Below are 21,056 nucleotides of genomic sequence, written 5' to 3' on the forward strand. Positions count from 1 at the left end.
ATTTGCTAAACACGAAATAATGGAACTATGTTAACTGGCCTACATCGAACATTTTCAACAAAACAATTTCACAGCATTGTGAAGAAGATAAGGCTTCGCACTAGTTATTTGACAATTGGTGCAACAAATATGGTAATCTGCATATTTTCTCCATCAACTAATAATCAGGATACTTGTGTACCCAGAGTGTTAAACCATACAACACTAATTTTGTGTGTTTGCCCTCAGAACCTCTTGGGACCATTCACGTGAATACCTTTCATCTCAAAGTTGTACGATGGTGGCATTACTTCAGACTTATTCTCTTTGTAAATATACAATTTAATGGAACAATCAGTATGTACCCAAGATAGTGAAGTTGTAATTACTGAAATTTACACAATCACCTGTTGTTACCTGTCTTCTTTAAGAGCATAAAACCTTGATGTATTCTGAGTTCAGAAAGATTCTAGAAGGTAATTCTCCCAGGAGAAAAAGCTTCCAAGGAGGTCTCCACCTGACTGTTTATTTGTGCTGAACAAAGGCCTTTAACATTTACAGCTCTGGCTCACTCAAAGTCACATTTGGGGGGTCGTCCAAGCTAGGATTAAGTTTAGAGCTTGAGCTGTACCTAAATCCCCCAAAGGAAATTCACACACTCACCATCTGCACAATGCAACTCGTCGGTTCCATTTCCACAGTCCTTCTGACCGTCACACTGCCACGAAAGTGGGATACATCTGTTTCTGGAACAGCCAAATGTGTCCGGTGGGCACGTAACTTTATCTGCACCACACGGGAAAGAAAAGAGTCTGAGTGTGTTTGCTTCATGAATGCGGAATTTCAATCAAGCCTCTTTGAAACCTTTGGGGCTCACATCAACCCCGGTCACTTACACAGCATGACACACTGCAATGTACATGCAGTGAAAGAAGGCTTAGAAAAGAAGGAAGGAAGCAGGACTGAACCAGAACAGAAGGCGAGGTAAATTTGGAAGCCAGTGAGTGGGAGTACCAAGCCCGAGATCAGAAGTCCCAAGGAGAAAGATAGCAAATCGAGTTTTCAGCTTTGAGGTCCCAAGAAAGAACAAATCAGAGAACTGAACCTCGACTTCAGCAAAAGTAGATGTTTTAAGGGCAAGAACAAGCACTTTCTCTTTGTTCTTGCTGCAGATGATTAAGGGTAGATAGATGCATAGTAACATCTGCTACAAATTATTCCATGAAGTTGGAAGAAACCATTGTATAGACTTCTTTTAAACTTGATCTGAAATTGTTCTTTAAAATGTTTCCATTTTTGTCATTAGCAAACAGCCAGTTTATTGATTATGCCACAGAGCAGTTTACCAGAAACCAAACGATGAAACATCCATTTGTAAATTTGGATTTAAGATGGTCTAAACAACAGATGCATGTGATGAGCCCTAAATGGTGCAGACACTTTATATATAAAAAAGAATTGTATAGATTTTCACAGTGAAAAACCACTGACTGCATCCAGACGTTTTAAACAATGGTGGGCCTTTAAAGATGGAGGAGGTAGCCATACCCAGTACGACCATGCCCTAAAAGCAATGGGTACAGTACGGGTATGTGGTGCGAAAAAGACCAAAAGAAGATCCCAACTTGAAAACTCCTTGATCGTTTTTTTCATAAAACAGCAGACAAATGAATAATAAACAAATCAGCAGGGAAACCGGAATCAATTGATCTCAATAGTGGGCTTGATTAGATTATTTTATTCATGAACCCATTCCTTGGAAAATGCACATAAACTGCCTGATATCAGGATAAATGCATTCAGCTTATTTACTACTGCAATACATTATCAAATAAAGTTAAATTGCCACTATGTTTACAATTCAACTTAAGAATTCTCTGTCTAAGAAGACATAAGGAAGGATTTGAGAGTAAAATAATGATATGGCACCCTATGCCCCACCTTCACACTTCCTGGGCAGGCTCTAGACATAAAAGATTCCGAAGATGCTGGAATTCGTGGGCACCACACACAAAATAATGGAGCAGCTCAGCAGGGCAAGCGGCATCTAAGGAGAGGAATAAAGAGTCAATGCTTCAGGCTGAGACCCTTCATCAGGACTGGAAAGGAAGTGGGTAGAAACCAGAATAAGGAGGTGGGAGGAAGTAGAGGACTGCAAGCTGGCAGGTGATAGGCGAGGCCAGCTGAGGGGGAAGCTGGGCGGCTGGGGAAAAGGGGGACGATCTGAGGAGCTCAGAGGTCATAGGTTGAAGAGGCCGAGGAAGAAGGAATCTGATAGGAGAGGCCAGTGGAGTAAAGGGAAGGGGGTGAGGAATTGGAGGGAGGTGAAGGGCAGGTCAAGGGAGATGGGAGAAGGGGTGAGAGGGCCATCAGAAGGGGGAAAACAAGAAAGTGGGGGGTGCTTACCAGAAGTTTGAAAAATTGATGTTAATACCATCAGGTTGGAGACTACCCAGATGGAATATGAGGTGTTCTTTCCCCAATCTGAGTTTGGTTTCCCTGTGGCAGTAGAGTAGAGGAATGGGTACTTATCCTCAGCAATCACTGTTTTGGCTCCTCACACTTTGTCCAAACCCAAGGTGTAGCCATGGGCACTCGCCTGGGCCTGAACTATGCCTGCCTTTTCAATTGGTTACGTGGAACAGCAAATGTTTCAAGCCTACACTGATAACACTCCCCAACTCTTTCTGATGACTGCATTGATGCTGCTTCCTGCACCCATGCTGAGCTCTTTCATTTCATCAATGCTGCCTCCAACTTTCGCCCTGCCCTCAAATTTACTTGGTCCATCGCTGACACCTCTCTTTTACTCTTCTCTCCCCTTTCTTAAGTGTTCTGTCTCTACCTCTGGAGGTTATCTACGGACACCCTTTACAAACCCACTGACCCTCAGTTATCTAGACTATGCCCCTTCTCACCTGTCACTTGTAAGAAGACTATTCCCTTCTCTTATTTCCTCTACATCTGTTCTCAAGATGAGGCTTTCCATTCGAGAACACCCGAGATGCCACTTTTTTAGAAAACAAGGTTTCCCTTCCTCCACTATAGAAGCTGTCCTCACCTGTATCTTCTTCATTTCCACCCCCCTTAACCCTTACCTTTGTCCTCACCACCAAGCATCCATAACCAGCACATCATCAGGTTCACAGGTGAAGCACCACTGTCTATCAGGGTCATTTATTATTTCTGGTGCTCCCAGCGTAGCCTCATCGACATTGGTGAGACCTGAAGCAGATGTGTCAAGAACCTTTGCTGTCTGCCACAAAAGGCAGCATCTCCTGGTGCCCATCCATTTTAATTTGACTTCCATTCCAACATGGCCTCCTCCACTGTCACAATGAGGACAAATGCACATTGGAGGGGCAGCAGCTCATATTCCAACTGTGTAGCCTCCAACCTGATAGTATGAATATCAATTTTTTCAACTTCTGGTAATGACTCCACTCCTTCCACCTCTTTTTTTCTTTTGATTCCCCATTCTCTCATCCCTTCTCCTCTCCCCCCCCCCACCCCACTCTCATGAGCTGCCCATCACCTCCCTCTGGTTCCCCACCTCCTAACCTATCCTCTACCTCTTCCACCTGTCACCTCCCAGCTTCTCACATCATTCCCCCCCTCCCCCACGCACAGACCCACCTTCTCCCTGGTCCAGTCTCACCTATCACCAGCACACTTCTATTCCTCCCCACCTCTCATCTTTTTTTAAGCTTCAACACTCTCCCTTCCTTTCCTGTTCTGATGAAGGGTACCAGCCTGATGTTGCCTGACCTGCTGTGTTCCTCCAGCTCGTAGTGTGTGCTACAAATTTATCACCACAAGGCAGTTCATCGCTATCACCACTGCTAGCTTCAGGAAACACCATTGCTACAGATGACCAGACAACAAATAGCTTATGAAATGTAGCCAGCTGGAAAGTAGGTTGATATGCTCAGAACATTAAAGCCACTTGAGTTTATAAGAGGAGAATAAAAGGGTGGAGAGGATGCTTTCCAAAGTTTCAAACTCCTGCAAATGCATAACATTTCATGGTCCCGAACACATCCTACACAGTCAGGAAAGCTCACCAATGCCTCTACTTTCTGAGGAGTCTGAAGAGAACTGGACTACATACATCCATACCAAAGTCACTCTACATCCTAACATGTTATTTGACCTGCTGAATTCCTCCAGCATTTTGTATGTGTGGTTCTGGGTAGGAGCTAGTTTGTAAGATTGGCTGGAGATTCCAGCTGCTATCTGACTTGCCACCTTCATAATAACTTTGCTAGCATACAGGGACAGTCATCATTAAACCCAGAACAAGGTATCATACATATGGTAGTCAACCATCAATTCATGGACATTGTTTTGCCCGAACAGATTTCTACTGGCTGGCAAAGTGTCACGTGACTTTCTTCTCTGCCAGCATTATGTTAATACAGTGTTGTGCCACTGGACAGGCTGACTCAAAATCTTGGTAACTAATCAAAATTAAAAGTTCAGCAGTCCCTGGCCTTCATGGGACAGAATGTAGATGTCTTCCCTCATCAATAGCCCATGGCAATAACCACAAGGCAGGTGAATAGATAGAAGAATATAAGCTTCGGGTCATAGACAAGTACAGCACAGAAAAGGCCTCTGTATTACATACTGAAAGTGTGGAGCAAACAGTAGTTAAAGGTATTTACTGAGTCATGTTAGTAACTGTACACGCTGGCAACTTAGATCATGGGAGCAACAAACTGGGCCTGCAGAGACAAAAAGCATGTGCACTCGAAAGTCCACGCCAACGGAGAGCACTCCCTGTGCGTAGGGGGCCCAATCGATTCACCACGCTATCAGACAGCCTCATGCATACCTCCCACATTCTCACAATTGATCTGATAAAGTACACTCTTGATTCATGCTGGTTCATTCAGGGATCTAATCTGCCCATATTACATATCAGGCCTGTACCATTCTATGCCTTGCCTATTCAAGTGCTTGCCTAAAATATCTCTGAAATGCATCTGATTTCATCACGTCTTCTGACGGTCAATTCTAGATATCAAACAAAAGCTTATCACTTTAAATCTACTTTAAAACTATTTCTTCTCACATTATGTCTTTCTTCTTTTATTTTTGATATACCTGTAATGAGAAAAAGGTCCTGACTTTCTACTCTATACCTTCTATAATTTTATATATTTCTGTCATGTTTCCTCTTGGCCTCTTTCAGTCCTGAGAAAACAAGCCTAGCCTATCGAATCTCACCCCATTTCTCTCCAACTCAAACATCCTAGTGCATCTCCTCTGAATTCACTCTGGTGCAACCACAACCTTCAACACTACCACCTGCCTCCTATCAACAAGCTAATTTTGGATCCAATTAGCCAGATCACCTTGGATGTCATGTTCCTTAACCTTCTGGACCAACTTATCATGCAAAACCTTGTCCGAAGCCCAACTGAAGTCCATATAGAAAATGCCTACTGACCTGACCAACAATCTTTAGTTACCCTACAAAATCTCAATCAAATTAATGAGATTAGCTTTCCCTCTCAGAAATCTGTGGAGTTACAGGGGAATAGAGATGCTGCAATCTGGAGTCACAAACAATATGCTGGTAATACTCAACAAGTCAAGCAATAGCTGTAGGTAGAAAGGAAGTGTCCCCAGTTCTGATGCATGGTTTTGATCCAAGATGTCAAAAATTCTTTTCTTCCCACAGATGCTGATTAACTTGCTGAGTTCCTTATGCAGCCTATCCCCGATTAAATATTACTTGATAAAGGAGATGGAAATGTGAAACCATATCCTTCCAAAAGAATCAATTAAAGGAAAAATTAATTTCAATAGGGTTTCCTCATTTAGTTCTTTCAGACTGGTTAGTACCATGAAAACCAATGTGTTTGTAACAGCCGCATTGAGGATGTACTCCAGCAGAGCTCTTTACCAGCAACAGCGAAGTCATCAGTTAACCACTCAATCAGAATCAGGTTTAATATCACTGACATATGTCAGGAAATCTGTTTTGCAGCAGCAGTACATTGCAATACATAAAAAATACTATAAGCTACAATAAGAAATATACAGTATATTAAAAAATTAAGATAAATGAGCAGTGCATAAAGAAAGCAAGCACAGTGAGGTAGTGTTCATGACCATGTCTGCATTGAGTTACTGCCACATGATCAGATTCAGAATCAGAATCAGGTTTAATATCACTGGCATATGTCAAGAAATTAGTTATTTTGCGGCATCAGTACAATGCAATACAAAATAAAAAATACAATTACAATACGATATATATTTTTAGAAATTAAATAGGTAGTGGAAAAAGACAACAAAAATCAGAAATAAAACAGCGAGGTTGTGTAACCTACACAAAATGCTGGTGGAACTCAGCAGGCCAGGCAGCATCTACGGAAAAGAGTACAGTCCTCGTTTCAGGCCAAAACCCTTCAGCAGGACAGGATGTCGACTGTACACTCTTCCACAGATGCTGCCTGGCCTGCTGAGTTCCTCCAGCGGTTTGTGTGTGTTGCTTGGATTTCCAGCATCTGCAGATTTTCTCTCGTTAGTGAAGTTGTGTATATGGGTTCATTGTCCATTCAGAAATCTGATGATGGAGCAGAAGAAGCTGTTCCTAAAAGTTTGAGAGTGCGTCTTCAGGCTCCTGTATCTCCTCCTTGATGACAGGTAATGAGAAAGGGTCACCTACTGGGTGATGGAGGTGCTTAATGATGGATGTCACCAACTTGGGGCATTGCCTTTTGAAGGTGTCCCTGATGCTGGGAAGCTGGTGCCCATGATGGAGCCGGCTGAGTTTGCAGCCTCTGAAGCTTTTTCCAGTCCTGTTCTGTGACCCTTCCATACCAGACGGTGATGCAACCAGTTAGAATGCTCTCTTCTGCAGTACATCTGTAGAAATTTGCTAGTCTTCTCAAACTCCTAATGAAATATAGGATTTAGCTGGCCTGCTTTCTTTGTAATTACATCAGTAGTCTGGGGATTAGATAGATCTTCAGAGATGTTGACACCCAGGAACATGAAACTGCTCACCCTTTCCACTGCTTCTTTCTTTCTTGGCTCCGATTATTGTTGATGATCTTCTCCCCCTTCTTCTTCCTCATAGATCATCCCTCAGGATAGATGTGTCCACACAGGCTGTGTGAGACCCAATGTGTCTGATGAGCATGCCAATCTTCCATATATGAGGGAGGAGGTAGTTGAAGTGGTGAGGTGTTGCACTCTTCCTGCCGTTTTCACAGGTCCTTTGTTTAGTCCAAACACATGGACGACTTGCATTTCCTAATAGCATTCTGAATACTCCTTCTCTACTTTGAGCAAGCATGGGCCAGGGATATACAAGACATTGCATTTTGAAACTGTTTTGAATGCATTCTTTAGTCTTTTCCTCTATTCGTTTGGCAATTTCATTGCATAACACTCAGGATAGAGCATTTATTTTGGGAGTCTGGTGCAGGAGGTTCAGCTACTGACCACCAGCGTGCCACATGAAGATTATTCAGTGCCAGCAAGGCCCTCCGTGGCATAAACATTCAAGGCTCCTCTGCAGTCAAAACCAAGAACAAAGATGAGCTTATCAAGGACGACAATACCCATTGGAAGGAACAGTCAAAGAACTCTCCATCCTTGCTGTGAGCACTCTCAGCTCTACAGCAGCCTATTCAGTGCCGTCTCACCATCACTCTGATCAGCACATTGCCAAGGCGGCCATATCCCAATTTAAAATCAACAAGGCTTCAAGAGCAAATGGTATCCCTGGCAAAGTTCACAAACCCATAACCCAACTTTCGACAACGGAGAAGTGAGAACTTTGCTGGGGTCCTCAGAGATGCCATAATCGTGATCACTTTGAAAGGAGGAGAGGAAAGGGTGGCAGATGCTGACCACAGGAAATGCCACTGCTTGGATTCCTCTCAAACACACTCCTCCCCATTTAAAGTACTGCTCTACCAATCAATCAGTTTGGTTTAAGAACACAGGAGATTTACCAGATGCTGGAAATCTAGAGCAACACACACAAACTACTGCAGGAACTCAGCAGGTCAGGACAGCATTTCAAGCTGAGGCCCCTCTTCAGGACTGGAAAGCAAGGGGGAAGATGCCAGAATAAAACAGAGAAGGAGGGGGAAAAGGACTAGCTAGAAGGTGACACGTGAAACCAGGTGGGCGGGAAGGATAAAGGGCAGGAGAAGAAGGAATCTGATGGGAGAGGAGAGTGGACCATGGGTTAAAGGGAAGAAGGAGGGGTTCCAAGGGGAGTTGATAATGTCCATGTCATGGCACAGCTGACACGATCTTCACCGCACATACAGGGAGGAGATTTATTGACCTTGCTAAAGCCATTCACTCGATTAGTCCAAGGGACTGTAGAGCATTCTTCTCAAAGTAGGCTACCAACAGAAATTTTCCTCCGTCTTGTACACCCTTTACAATGCTACACAAGACACGATTCAGAATCAGAATCAGATTAAATATTACTGGCAAATGTTGTGAAATTTGTTGTTTTGTGGCAGCAGTACATTGCAATACATAATAATAAAAAACAACTATAAATTACGATGTATATATTAAATAATAGTTAAATAAGTAAAAGCAAAAAGTCCTACTGGCCTACTTGGTCCTACTGATGCTGTGCAAGCCTGTTGTTGCAACAGCACTACACCTGAACGATCTCCCTCCTGCATGCCTCCTTGAGATTCCACCAACAAAAGTTGTGTCATTGTCAAATTTATAAATACCGTTTGAGCTGTGCCTAGCCACACAATGCTGGGCTGTAAACAACGAGTCTACAATAGAGCCAACCTCAGTGAAGACTGGGGTCAAACAAAGCTCTATCAGTGCCTTTACACTTGTATCCCCCTATTCATTCTGCACCTCATTAACAATCCTGCCACAGGATCAGAACTAACATGAAAGTGTCGACCTACAGCAACTACATTCTGGACTCAAGTTCATCAGAACCTGAGTTGTCAGACTGCAGTACATTGTCAGTGCTTCTAATGACATGCCCTTGAGGCCAAACTCCAAGCCACAATGTTCGCTTTCACTGAAACATACAAGAGGATGGGCCTTACACAAAAAATCCACAGGACAAAAGGTTCTTTAACCACCTGTCCTTACCCTCCAACAATGTTTCTTATTACTCGATACAGATCACTAAGATCAACAAATTTTAGCTCCACTTCATAATTCACACTGAAAATATTCATCCAAGAGTCAGGCTGAGCCATATAAACCAGGGAAGTCCCAGAGCTGATTCCCTACACAGAATAAGATAATTCAAACCATCACTACACCTGCACAGCTGGCTAGAAGGAAAAATGCAGCAAGGGTATGCACTCCTGGTCAGCAAATCATATTGGAATTGAAGCAAAAACTGGTCTCAAATTTCCAACATCTGGAAACAGATGAAAACATTTCTAAGGATCAGTGACCTGTAACAGTGATGCTATTTTGGGAATTTCCTGCTCATTTTATATCTTGTACACAGATGGAAAATAGACAAGGACAGGAACAGCTTCAACCATAATACCACGACATGTATTGTTTTGGCTCACATGCAACACTGATATTCACAAGCTTCGACTCCCACCATACCCAAGCGTTATTAAGAAATGAATTCTACTAGATATTTACTCAAACTTCCCTCTATTTAATAGTTAAAAAATGAGCATGAATTAATTCACAGAGACAACCAGCTATCTTGATGTTTAACACAATGTCATTTTTTTTTCCAAATTGTGGCATAATTCAATAAAAGTCTCTTTAAATATGTTACTCACTGCACAATTTATCTGCCTCATCCGATCCATCTGTACATTCTTCTTCTCCGTCACAGCGCCAGTTCCCCAAGATGCATTCTCCATTGTCACAGGTAAAATGCATTGCTGCACAAGTGTTCTTAGCTGTTTGGTAAGCAGAATATCCAACAGTTAGCACCATGAAAATAAAAACCAAATTGAGCATTCATTAAACCAAAATTCTGACAAATTTTCCACTGTTTCATATGCACAAAAAGCAGGCAGATACTTCATTTAAATATTCATTGGGGGAAAGGACATGTACCAGCCCAAGTTTCAGGTTTGACAGGTACAGCTTCTGAAGAATTCCCTGATGAATGGACATTTATTTAATAGATACAAGTAGCCAATGGAGTTTGCAACATTGTTGTAAACTACTGGCACTTTACACAAACTTTCTCCAAAAAAAATAGCATTTATGTCTGGCCAATATTCCAAAGCAGGAAAACTTTCCAATAAACTGCAAGATCAGTAATCAGTTACCTTTTCTCCTCCAGAGCTCTAACTTAAACGTAATCAGACTAGGTAACATTTCCACTGGCTCAAAACAAGGGACCGGATAACTTTATAATAAATTCAGTAACATTTGTTCCTATTATGGATAACTATCAAGTTCTATACAGGGACCAGCTGCACCCACATACCAAACGATTACAGGCCTAAGCACACTAACTGGTGAACAGTAGGTACTGGCTTGATTTGGTGGACAGCCTGATCTAGGGATATGTCGAAGATCCTTGGGCTACATAGTCCATGCTGGCCCATCCATAGTAAGAGTCAGTTACAGCTTAATGCTTTGCCAGTTACTTATGCAAGCATACGAGGCTTGACTTGTGGGCGACAAGTCATAAGTGTCTTGTTATTGAAGTAGTACAAGTCTGCTATATCTGATCACTCATCAAGCAAGCAGCCCCTTCCATCAGCCTACCACACCAGCAATTCCTGGAAACAACGGACAGCCACAACTCTTTAAAGGAGGTGCACTCTGGCATCATCAGGCAGGGGTTAGGAGAAGTGCTGTGAAGAATATGGTTGCAGACAGGATTCCTCTCACATTCCTCTGAGGCCAGGTTATCTGGGGACCATATCAGAACCCCAGGTCCCACATCAAGATCCACTTCTAGCTCCAAAGGTTCAAAGGTTTATTTTACTGTCAAATACAATACAACTTGTATACTTGCCTTCTCCAGATAGCCATTACATACAGAGGACCAAGGGAGTTGTTAAAAAAAAACACCAATTAACACCCACAGCACCAAAGAGAAAAGAAACAAAATTTGCAAGCCCCAAAATCCCACAATCCCTCCCCGTAGAAAAAAAACAGTGACAACAGCATCAACTTCCCTACCCCTCCCCTGCAGGAAAAAACAGGGACAATAACAATCCCCAACCTTCCCCTGCAGAAAAAAAGTGACAATAACAATCTCTGACCACCTCACTCACAGAAACAAAGAGTGACAGTAACATCAAACCCCCAAATCCCACCTCACACACAAAAAAAACTAACAGGTCACCCACCTGCCAATCAGCCATATAAAAAAAAAGCAAAAAACTGAAGATCATCAATATAAAGCTCCAAATCTAGCTGCACTGTGCTAGTCAAATCAGACCTGTCATTGACTTACTCCCACTCTGACATTGTGGGATCTGAAGTGGCTGATGAGGCTAATATGGAAACCACAAACTCTCCCACAGCATGGCCTGTGGCAGGTATTAGAACAGTTTATAAGGTGGATCACTTCTTCCCCCAACTACACAGAGCTTCTGTGTGCTGCCAATGCATGAACATAAAGCTCTCAAATATTCCTTCTCTAGTTGGTCACTTTACAAGGAACACTGGCACAAGAAAGCAGCATCCAGCATCCAAAGCCATGTTCTCTCCTTGTTACTGCCATTTTGCATTTTATCCAGGAGACTTCGAACACATCCTTGAACCTTTTTCTCTGTAACCTGATAATCTCTTTCCATTACATAGCACGGGATGGAGAATAACAGGTAGAGTTCTGCTGTCTCAGAGACTGTAGATGCTGAAATCCCGAGCAAAGGGTACAAACAAACTGAACTCACCTGTGGAGGCAAAGGAAGAGTTGACATTGCTTGAAGAGTGCCTACACCAAGACTGAAGGTTAGAGGAAAGATAGCCAGAACTAAATGTTATGGAGAGGGGTGACAGAGATGGGTAGGTGATGGTGGAACCAGATGAGGAGCAGATGATAGACAAAATGGAGCTCCATAGTCATTGGGGAAATTCAGACAGAGGCTGATGGGTGGAAATGGATAAGGGTGGGGAGGAATCTTGGAGAATATTAGGAACTGTGATTGAGGGCAGGCAGAGGATACAGACACAGGGCACGTGATAGGTTGAACTAGATAAGGCAGTGGTGATGAGTTGATGGAGGGGGGGGGAGAGAAAACACAGAGGGAAGAAACATTTGGATTGATATGTGGGTGATGGACAGGTGGAGCCAGGTGGGAGAAAGACAGACGGGAAGGGATGGGGACGGAAAAATGTGAACAAAGGTAGAGACAGAACCCCTCTCTGATGGACTGGTGGGAATGGAAAAGGAATAGAATAGAGGGGCAATAAATTACCTGAAGCTGGAAAATTCAATGTATACACCAGTGGATTTCAGGCAAGCAAAGTAGATTGTAAGGTATTCTTCTTCCAGCCTACTTCATTGAGGCAGTGGAGAAGGCAGAGGACAGTGTGGGAATAGGAAAGGGAACTGAAATTTCAAAAACACACATTGCTGATGGGTACGTAGTTTCTTCAACAGGGGGATCTCTACTGGTGGGCATATCTCCGGTTCCATCTATCACCTAATCAGCCAATGTCTCGTCTTTCCCTCTACACACTCAGTCCACAGCAGAGTCTTAACCTGAGCCATTGAATATCCTTTTGCCTCCACAGAGGCTGCTTGACCCATCGTGTTCTTCCAGCATTTCCTCTTCTGCTCATAGTTCTGGTGATCACAGGTCAGTTGCTATACAACAATAGGGTACATTTCCACCTATTGGTTTAGCTCTAGCCCATAATGGGGTATACTACAAGTGGCCACTGATTTGTCACTGTGTAATGCCGGGATGCAAAACTGATGGATATGGGTCTGTCTCTATGGCATTAAAAAAAAGGCATCCGTTAGTCTTGTGAGACCGTGGATCTGCACCTGGAAAGTTTTCACTCTCCAGGGCGCAGGCCTAGGCAAAGTTGTATGGAAGACCGGCAGTTGCCCGTGCTGCAAGTCTCCCCTCTCCATTACACCGATGTTGTCCAAGGGAAGGGCAAGGGCCGATACAGCTTGGCACCAGTGTCGTTGCAGAGCACTGTGTGGTTAAGTGCCTTGTTCACGGACACAACACACTACCTCAGCTGGGGATCAAACTCATGACCTTCAGATCGCTAGTCCAATGCCTTAACCACTTGGCCACGTGCCCACACATTAAGGTACGCTAATAGTGGACAAGTTCTGTCAATATACATTCACTTTATTTGGTACACCTGCTCATTAATGCAAATACCTGATCAGCCAACCATGTGGCAGCAACTCAATGCATAAAAGTATGCAGACATGGTCAAGAGGTTCAGTTGTTGTTCAGGTGATACATCAGGATGGGAAGAAATGTGATTGAAGTGAGTTTGAAAAAACAACAAAAAAAAAAAAAAATCGCATGAGTGGCAGTACTGTGAGTGAAAACACCCTGGTAATGAGAGAGGTCAGAGGAGAATGGCCAGACTGGTTCAAGCTGACGGGAAGGCGACAGTAACTCAAATAACCGTGCGTTACAACAGTGATATACAGAACAGCATCTCTGAACACACAACACAGCAAGTCTTGAAATGGATGGGCTGCTGCAGGAACATACACCCAGTGGCCTCTTTATTAGGTACAGCAGGCACCTGATAAAATACCATCGAGTGTGTAACAGTGCAGCACAGTATTGATATGTGCAGGGTCTCCAGCATTACTGGTGTAAGGGTACTGACAGGTACACGTTAGTCTCTCCAACAACAGGTTATAACTAACGGTGGGAAATGTCTGTATTTCACTGTATTTCTATGGGATATGGTACTGACAGGGACAGCCAGCATTGTCAATGTTTAACACTAGGATACACTACTGCTGGGAAAACATTTCTAAACTGGATTTGCATTTTAATAGAGCTTTCGTAAAGAGACACACCAAGCACAATGCATTGCAAGATTCACTAAGTAACCATTTGGGGCTCAGCCTGCCTCCAGACTGTCCTTGTGTCTGAGACAGGCAGGTGTAGTGAACTAAAGGGATTTACTGTTATCGAGCTGGGAAATGCAGCTCAGGAATGGGAACGTGTTACGCTTTGTAACTTCAAAACATTAAACTAATTCAAAGGAAGACATGGGAGTCCAAAATGTGTGTCTAACTTTGTGTTTAAGTGGGGTGTGCACATATCACCTAGTGAGGATGTATGCAATTCACATATACATACATTTAACCTGCAATGAATTATTTAAACAAAAGAATGCTTAACCAACCGATACATATATACAAGATTCCTCAAATATTACTGAAGTATTAAATACACAACAGAAAAGTTCACTCATCCAGAACAAAGCATTAAACTAGTTCAAAAAATTCAGGCAGATTCAATTTCATGTTATTCTCTGAATGGCCTAGAACACAGTTTTTAGAGTTTCTCTGCTTCAGGGGCTCAGAGTCCTTGTTCCTGTTGACTCTTGAATAGACCATTCTGATAAAAATCATCATTAGGCAGAGGTTGAAATGCTTTTCAAAATATGCTTGGAGATGTTGTAACACAAAATACTGCAGGCACTAAATCTAACACTGTAGGACAAGGGGTGGGCAGATGGCGGGGTAGTGAACTAATGATGGGCATATTTTCCAACTTGGCCTCGAAGGTTTTGGAAAGGGAATCGGGAATTGCATCAAACTATTATTCACAAACATCAGTAGTCCAAATTATCAGGCAGGAAACAGATTCATCAAGCTTCTTCATCAGGGTTGCAGGATATTTCTGTGTCTGTCTGTAATTCACTGTATTTCTCTGGGATACAATACTGACAGGGACAACATTGTCACTGTCTAACACTGGCATACATTACTGCTGGCAGATATTTCTAAACTGGATTTGCATTTTAATAGAGTTTTCGTAAAGAGCCATACCAGGCGCAATGCATTGCAAGATTCATGTTTTAATTGTGAATTGTGTAGAACTGTCTGTTGAATCTGTCAGGAAAGATACAGGCATGAAGGATAAAGTGCGAGTTCTCAGATCAAAGCCAGCTTGTACATGACAACGTCGTCATCTTCTGCTCAGATCCTCATTAAGTTTACAGATTAGTATCTGCAACCGATTTACCTCAACAACTTGAGTCACTGCAAGTAGTACAAGGCCATACATTATGGCAACTGGTCCAATCGAGCCTCCATTCCTTTCAATGCCAAGTCTGACTACCTGAAGATGTTAGGGATCTGGGTGAAACATAAAAACTAGCTGGATGAGATCAACAAGCTCAAAATAAAGTAGTGTGCTGGCTGTGAGAGAAGCATTCCCCATCAGGTCCTTCCCCCAGTCAATCTCATACATCATCTTCGTGACGGCTAAATGATGGAGAGATCAAGCTCTTTGTAGATTGTGCCTTGAAGAGAAGGTCTGGCAAAGGTCAAGCTTTGTCTCCAGCAGCTGCATAACAGAAGACTTTCTGGTACAAGAGCTGCTTTGAGGGGTGCACGCCAAGACAAACATCAGGTGCTGCTGGAAGATCATCAGCTCAGCAAAAAAAAAAAAAATGCACTTTGATCAACCCAAAACTTGCAGGTTCCCCAGTACAACAGGTGAATGTTGCTACCTGGCGCGTTCCAGGCTGCAGGAGGACATGCTAAAGGCTGCAGTAACGTTGGGCTCAGCTAACAGAAAGGCATTGTGGGGAAGCAGTGCAACCGAAGGTTCTGCCATCACTGTATACTGAGAGGCTGCGTTCTGCATAACAGCCCCGCAAACAGTTGGAGACCTCAAGTGTACATAGAATGACTTAACTTAATGATATGCCAAATGTGTAACTTGAACGCAAAATAAATACGTAGCTTGGAGGACACTATGAACATAAAGACAAATACTGTTACTTTTTTTATGAAGGTTATGAAGATTGGGAAAAGGAATTATTTAAAATACTCAGTAGACAGGGCACTGTATATGGAGAAAATTAATATTACAAGGTCAAGCAGCTTCCTTTAGTTCTGATGAAAGGTTTTGACACAAATTTACTTCCAATACTTACCTTATGCGAGATGTTCAGTCATTGACAAAGTGCAAAGGAGCACCAGAGATGTTGTAAGAAATCAGGCCAAAGGGTCTGCACTTGTGCTGTACGGCTCTTGGAGTTAGGCATAAACAATAAACAAGAAAGAGGGAAGTGAAAACATCCACGAGGAATTCTGCAGATGCTGGAAATTCAAGCAACACACATCAAAGTTGCTGGTGAACGCAGCAGGCCAGGCAGCATCTCTAGGAAGAGGTACAGTCGATGTTTCGGGCCGAGACCCTTCGTCAGGACTAACTGAAGGAAGAGTTAGTAAGAGATTTGAAAGTTGGAGGGGGAGGGGCAGATCCGAAATGATAGGAGAAGACAGGAGGGGATGGGATGGAGCCAAGAGCTGGACAGGTGATTGGCAAAAGGGATATGAGAGGATCATGGGACAAGAGGCCCAGGGAGAAAGAGAGGGGGGGGGGAACCCAGAGGATGGGCAAGGGGTGTAGTGAGAGAGCAGAGGGGGAAAAAGGAGAGAGAGAGAAAGAGAAAGAATGTGTGTATATAAATAAATAACGGCTGGGGTACGAGGGGGAGGTGGGGCATTAGCGGAAGTTAGAGAAGTCCGTTATTTATTTATATACACACATTCTTTCTCTCACTCTCTTTTTTCTCCCTCTGTCCCTCTCACTATATCCCTTGCCCATCCTCTGGGTTCCCCCCTCCCCCTTTTCCTTCTCCCTGGGCCTCCTGTCCCATGATCCTCTCATATCCCTTTTGCCAATCACCTGTCCAGTTCTTGGCTCCATCCCTCCCCCTCCTGTCTTCTCCTATCATTTCGGATCTCCCCCTCCCCCTCCAACTTTCGAATCTCTTACTAACTCTTCCTTCAGTTAGTCCTGACGAAGGGTCTCGGCAAACATCGACTGTACCTCTTCCTAGAGATGCTGCCTGGCCTGCTGCGTTCACCAGCAACTTTGGTAAGTGAAAACATCCAGAAGTTTAATAATTAACTTACATCCTGATGGAGATAAACTGGTGAAGAGTGCACTTGTTGAAGACAGTTTTCTCCTTTATAAGATTGCTGAGCAACTCGCGCGCACGCACACACACACACCCCCCAATTGTAAACTAATATATTTATGTGCATAGATGTGTTAAATGTTTCCTCATTAACTAACAATGTAATTGCATTTTGTTGCAACATCACTGATCTACACATCACAGGTCATAAAACAGTAAAATGATCTGTTTCCTACAGACCTATATGCCTAACAAACTAAAGGACCCTACACACACACACACACACACTTAACTGCTCATCAAGGTACTAACACCACTACCGATGTCCGCACTGCAGCTAGCTCACCTGCATTGAGTAGCAACAGGTTTAAGGCTGCAGCTATCATGACTACCAAATGGGCCAGCATTGTAGGTCCCTGCAGTTTTGGAGAGGCTGACAGGATTGAAGAATGATCACTGCCAGCTGCATTTTACTCAACTGATAAACACGCTGTAACTTTGCTGTTCCAAAGCGAGCGTTGTGCCCCAACAGCTCAGTCTCTTGGTTTAAGAAACACAGTCAAGCATGTCCTGGAGAGGTGAAATTAAAAAAAACAGACTCTGATTTAATATCACCGGCATATGTTGTGAAAGTTGTGAACTTTATGGCAGCAGTACGATGAAATACATGATAAATAAATATAGAGAAAAACTGAATTACAGTGTGTGTATGTATATAATACTTAAGTTAAAATAAGTTAATAGAAATAAAAAAGTAGTAAGGTAGTGTTCATGGGCCCAATGTCCATTTAGAAATTGGATGACAGAGAGTCTGTGTTTTCAGGCTTCTGTACCTCCTTCCCGCAAGTAACAGTGTGATGAGGGCATACCCTGGATGGTGGGAATCCTTAATGATGGAGGCCACCTTCCTAAGGTACTGTCCTTGAAGGTATCTTGGATACTATGGAGGCTGATGCCCATGATGGACCTGACTAATTTTATAAGTTTCTGCAACTTATTTTGATCTCGTATAGTAGCCTCCCCCCGACCACCCCTTCCCCAACCAGACAGTGACATAGCCTGTCAGAATGCTCTCCACGGTACACTTGTAGAAGTTTTCAAGTGTTTTAATTGACAAACCAAATTTCCTCAAACCCCTATTGAAATATAGCCAGTCTTGTCTTCTTTATAACTGCATCAATGTGTTGCAGCCAGGTTAGGCCCTCAGAGACACTGACACCCAGGAAGTTGAAATTGCTCACTATCTCCACTTCTGATCACTCTGTGTGGATTGGTTTGTGTTCCCTTGTTTTACCCTTCCTGAAGTCCACAATCAGCTCTTTTGTCTTACTAACGTTGAATGCAAGGTTGTTGCTGCAGCACCACTCGACTAACTGGTATATCTCGCTCCTGGTACACCCTTTCGACAGCATCTGAAATTCTGCCAATAATGGACGCATCATTAGCAAATGTATAAATGGTATTTGAGTTATGCCTAGCCACACAGTCATAGGTACAGAGAGAGTGAAGCAGTGGGTTAAGCACACACCCCTGAGGTGCACCAGTGTTGATTGCCAGCGAGGTGGAGATGTTACTTCCAATTTGCACAGATTGCGGTCTTCTGGTTAGGAAGACAACAATCCAGTTACACAGGGAGGTAGAGCAGCAGTCCCCAACCACTGGGCAGCAGGCCAGTACCAGGCCGCAAAGCATGTGCTACCGGGCCGCTAGGAAACGATATGATTTGGCGATATGAAACGATCCAAGTCAGCGGCACCTTTCCTCATTCCCTGTCACACATTGTTGAACTTGAACATAGGGTTGCCAACTGTCCCGTATTTGCCGGGACATCCCGTATATTGGGCTAAGTTGGTTTGTCCTATACGGGACTGCCCTTGTCCCGTTATTTCCCACGCTAAGGTAGAGCGTTCCTATGAAACCTTTCGTGCCGAAATGGCGTAAAGAGAAGAAGCAATTACCATTAATTTATATGGAAAAATTTTTGAGCATTCCCAGACCCAAAAAATAACCTACCAAATCATACCAAATAACACATAAAACCGAAAATAACACTAACATATAGTAAAAGCAGGAATGATATGATAAATACACAGCCTACATAAAGTAGAAATAATGTATGTACAGTGTAGTCGGGAAGATGAAGGCAAAACCGATTTGTGGGGGGAAAAAGATTGGCACGTACGTGCATGCGCACACAGGTGCCCACGCAAGGCTTCATGGTCGTGGTCGTCTTTCATGGGGTAAAGTGTCCCAGGATTTAAACGCTACTTTTGTCCCTTGTTTAGGAGTGAGAAAGTTGACAACCCTAACTGTAAAAGACATGTTGAGGTGAGCTTAACCCTACTTGAGCACCCCCCACCACCCCCCCCCCCATCCCCGGTCGGCCGGTCCGCAAGAATATTGTCAATATTAAACCGGTCCGCGGTGCAAAAAAGGCTGGGGACGCCCGAGGTAGAGGACTAGATTCTGCAGCTTTTCAATCAGTACTGTAGGAATGATGGTGATACAGGTTCCCCCTGCCATCCGAAGGTAGAGCGTTCCTATGAAACGGTTCGTAAGCCAAAATGTCGTAAAGCGAAGAAGTCATTACCATTTATTTATATGGGAAAATTTTGTGAGCGTTCGCGGACCCAAAAATAACCTGCCAAATCATGCCAAATAACACATAAAACCTAAAATAACAGTAACATATAGTAAAAGCAGGAATGATATGATAAATACACAGCCTATATAAAGTAGAAATACTTTTCCACAATCATTACTGAACTGTTCTCCGTAGCGAAAATCTCACACAAGCGCCGTCAGCAGAAAATCTCACACAAGCACTGTTGGCAAGAACACTCTCTCCAGTAACCTTTAAGCTATGAAGCTGCCAAATCATACCAAATAACACGTAAAAATACACAGCTGATATAAAGTAGAAATAATGTATGTACAATGTAGTATCACTTACCGGAGTCAGGACAGCACCAAGCAGACTGGTGATGGTGTGTTAGACTGAGTCGTCGCAGGCTGGGTGGTGCCATGGCCCCACCCTCCAGGCCGCCGACAGATACCGAACCATGAAGAACGCAGCGGTCCAGCGGCAGCCGGGAGGCATCCAGCACATCATTAAGAAAAAAGCCGAAATAAACATGCTAATTAATTAGGTGCTGCCCGGCACATAATTATCGGCCCAGATCAGTGCTGATTTCCGATTGCATCATCTCTGATCTGGGCCGACATTTAAGTGTGGGGCGGCACCTAATTAATTAGCATGTTTATTTCGGCTTTTTTCTTAAAGATGTGCTGTGTGCCTCCCAGTTACTGTTGCATTCTCCGCAAATCAGTACAGTACCTGTCCGCAGCCTGGGTGTTGGGGTGGTGGGACACCGGGATGTCATCTCGTCCTCTATTTCCATTAGAGCAGGCAGCTCATCTTCTCCTATGACTGCCTGCCTCGATGTCGAAGGTCGAGGTTCGTCATCTGTTGTGGCTGACGTGGAAGGCTTGCTTGACTGCAGAGCCTCGCGCATTTTTCTGTCATACAGTTCTTTGTAAGCACTCAAACCATCCTGCAAATATCTCCTAAACCTACATACCCTTTCAAAATTAAAGTCATACTTATCATTGCAGCCAAAATCTTACGCAGTTGCTTCACATTCATTTCGCTACTGCATTTGGTTTCGATTGTTATCCTTTCCTCTTCCAATTGCATCAGCTCTTCATCTATCAGTTCTTAGTCACGGGATGTCAAACCTCTTCAACATCATGTTCGTCAGCTTCCACAAGCCAAACTCACTTTGTCCTTGCTTCGTTCACCACAATCGAAATGCTTAATTATGTCTAGTTTTACGCTGTGTAACACCCTTACGAGCTCTTTTAGGCTTTTCCGACACCATAGAACTCATCTTGCAAACGGCTGCTCGGGGCGCGCGCTGCCTTTTATCGCGTGTTGATTTTTTTCACGCGCTGAATTTTTTTATCGTGCGCTGCTTTTTTTTCATAACAGTGAAAACACCTTCTGAAAGCGAAAA

The 21,056-nt window shown here is 43.4% G+C and overlaps 1 protein-coding gene across 5 annotated transcripts in view; it reads right to left on the reverse strand.

Moving 5' to 3' along the window:
- lrp8 (low density lipoprotein receptor-related protein 8, apolipoprotein e receptor) overlaps positions 1 to 21,056 on the reverse strand; it is a 121,252-nt gene that overhangs the window by 33,435 nt on the left and 66,761 nt on the right. For 4 of the 5 annotated variants that reach the window (XM_072274049.1, XM_072274046.1, XM_072274045.1 and 1 more), the window contains 2 exons: positions 9,753 to 9,875; positions 643 to 765 (listed from right to left, as the gene is read on the reverse strand). In XM_072274049.1, coding sequence (XP_072130150.1) covers positions 643 to 765; positions 9,753 to 9,875 — 246 coding nt within the window. The remainder of the gene's footprint in view (positions 1 to 642; positions 766 to 9,752; positions 9,876 to 21,056) is intronic. The other variant, XM_072274048.1, reaches the window with a different exon arrangement.

Source organism: Mobula birostris, chromosome 12, assembly GCF_030028105.1.
Source record: "Mobula birostris isolate sMobBir1 chromosome 12, sMobBir1.hap1, whole genome shotgun sequence".
Taxonomy (NCBI): Eukaryota; Metazoa; Chordata; class Chondrichthyes; order Myliobatiformes; family Myliobatidae; genus Mobula; species Mobula birostris.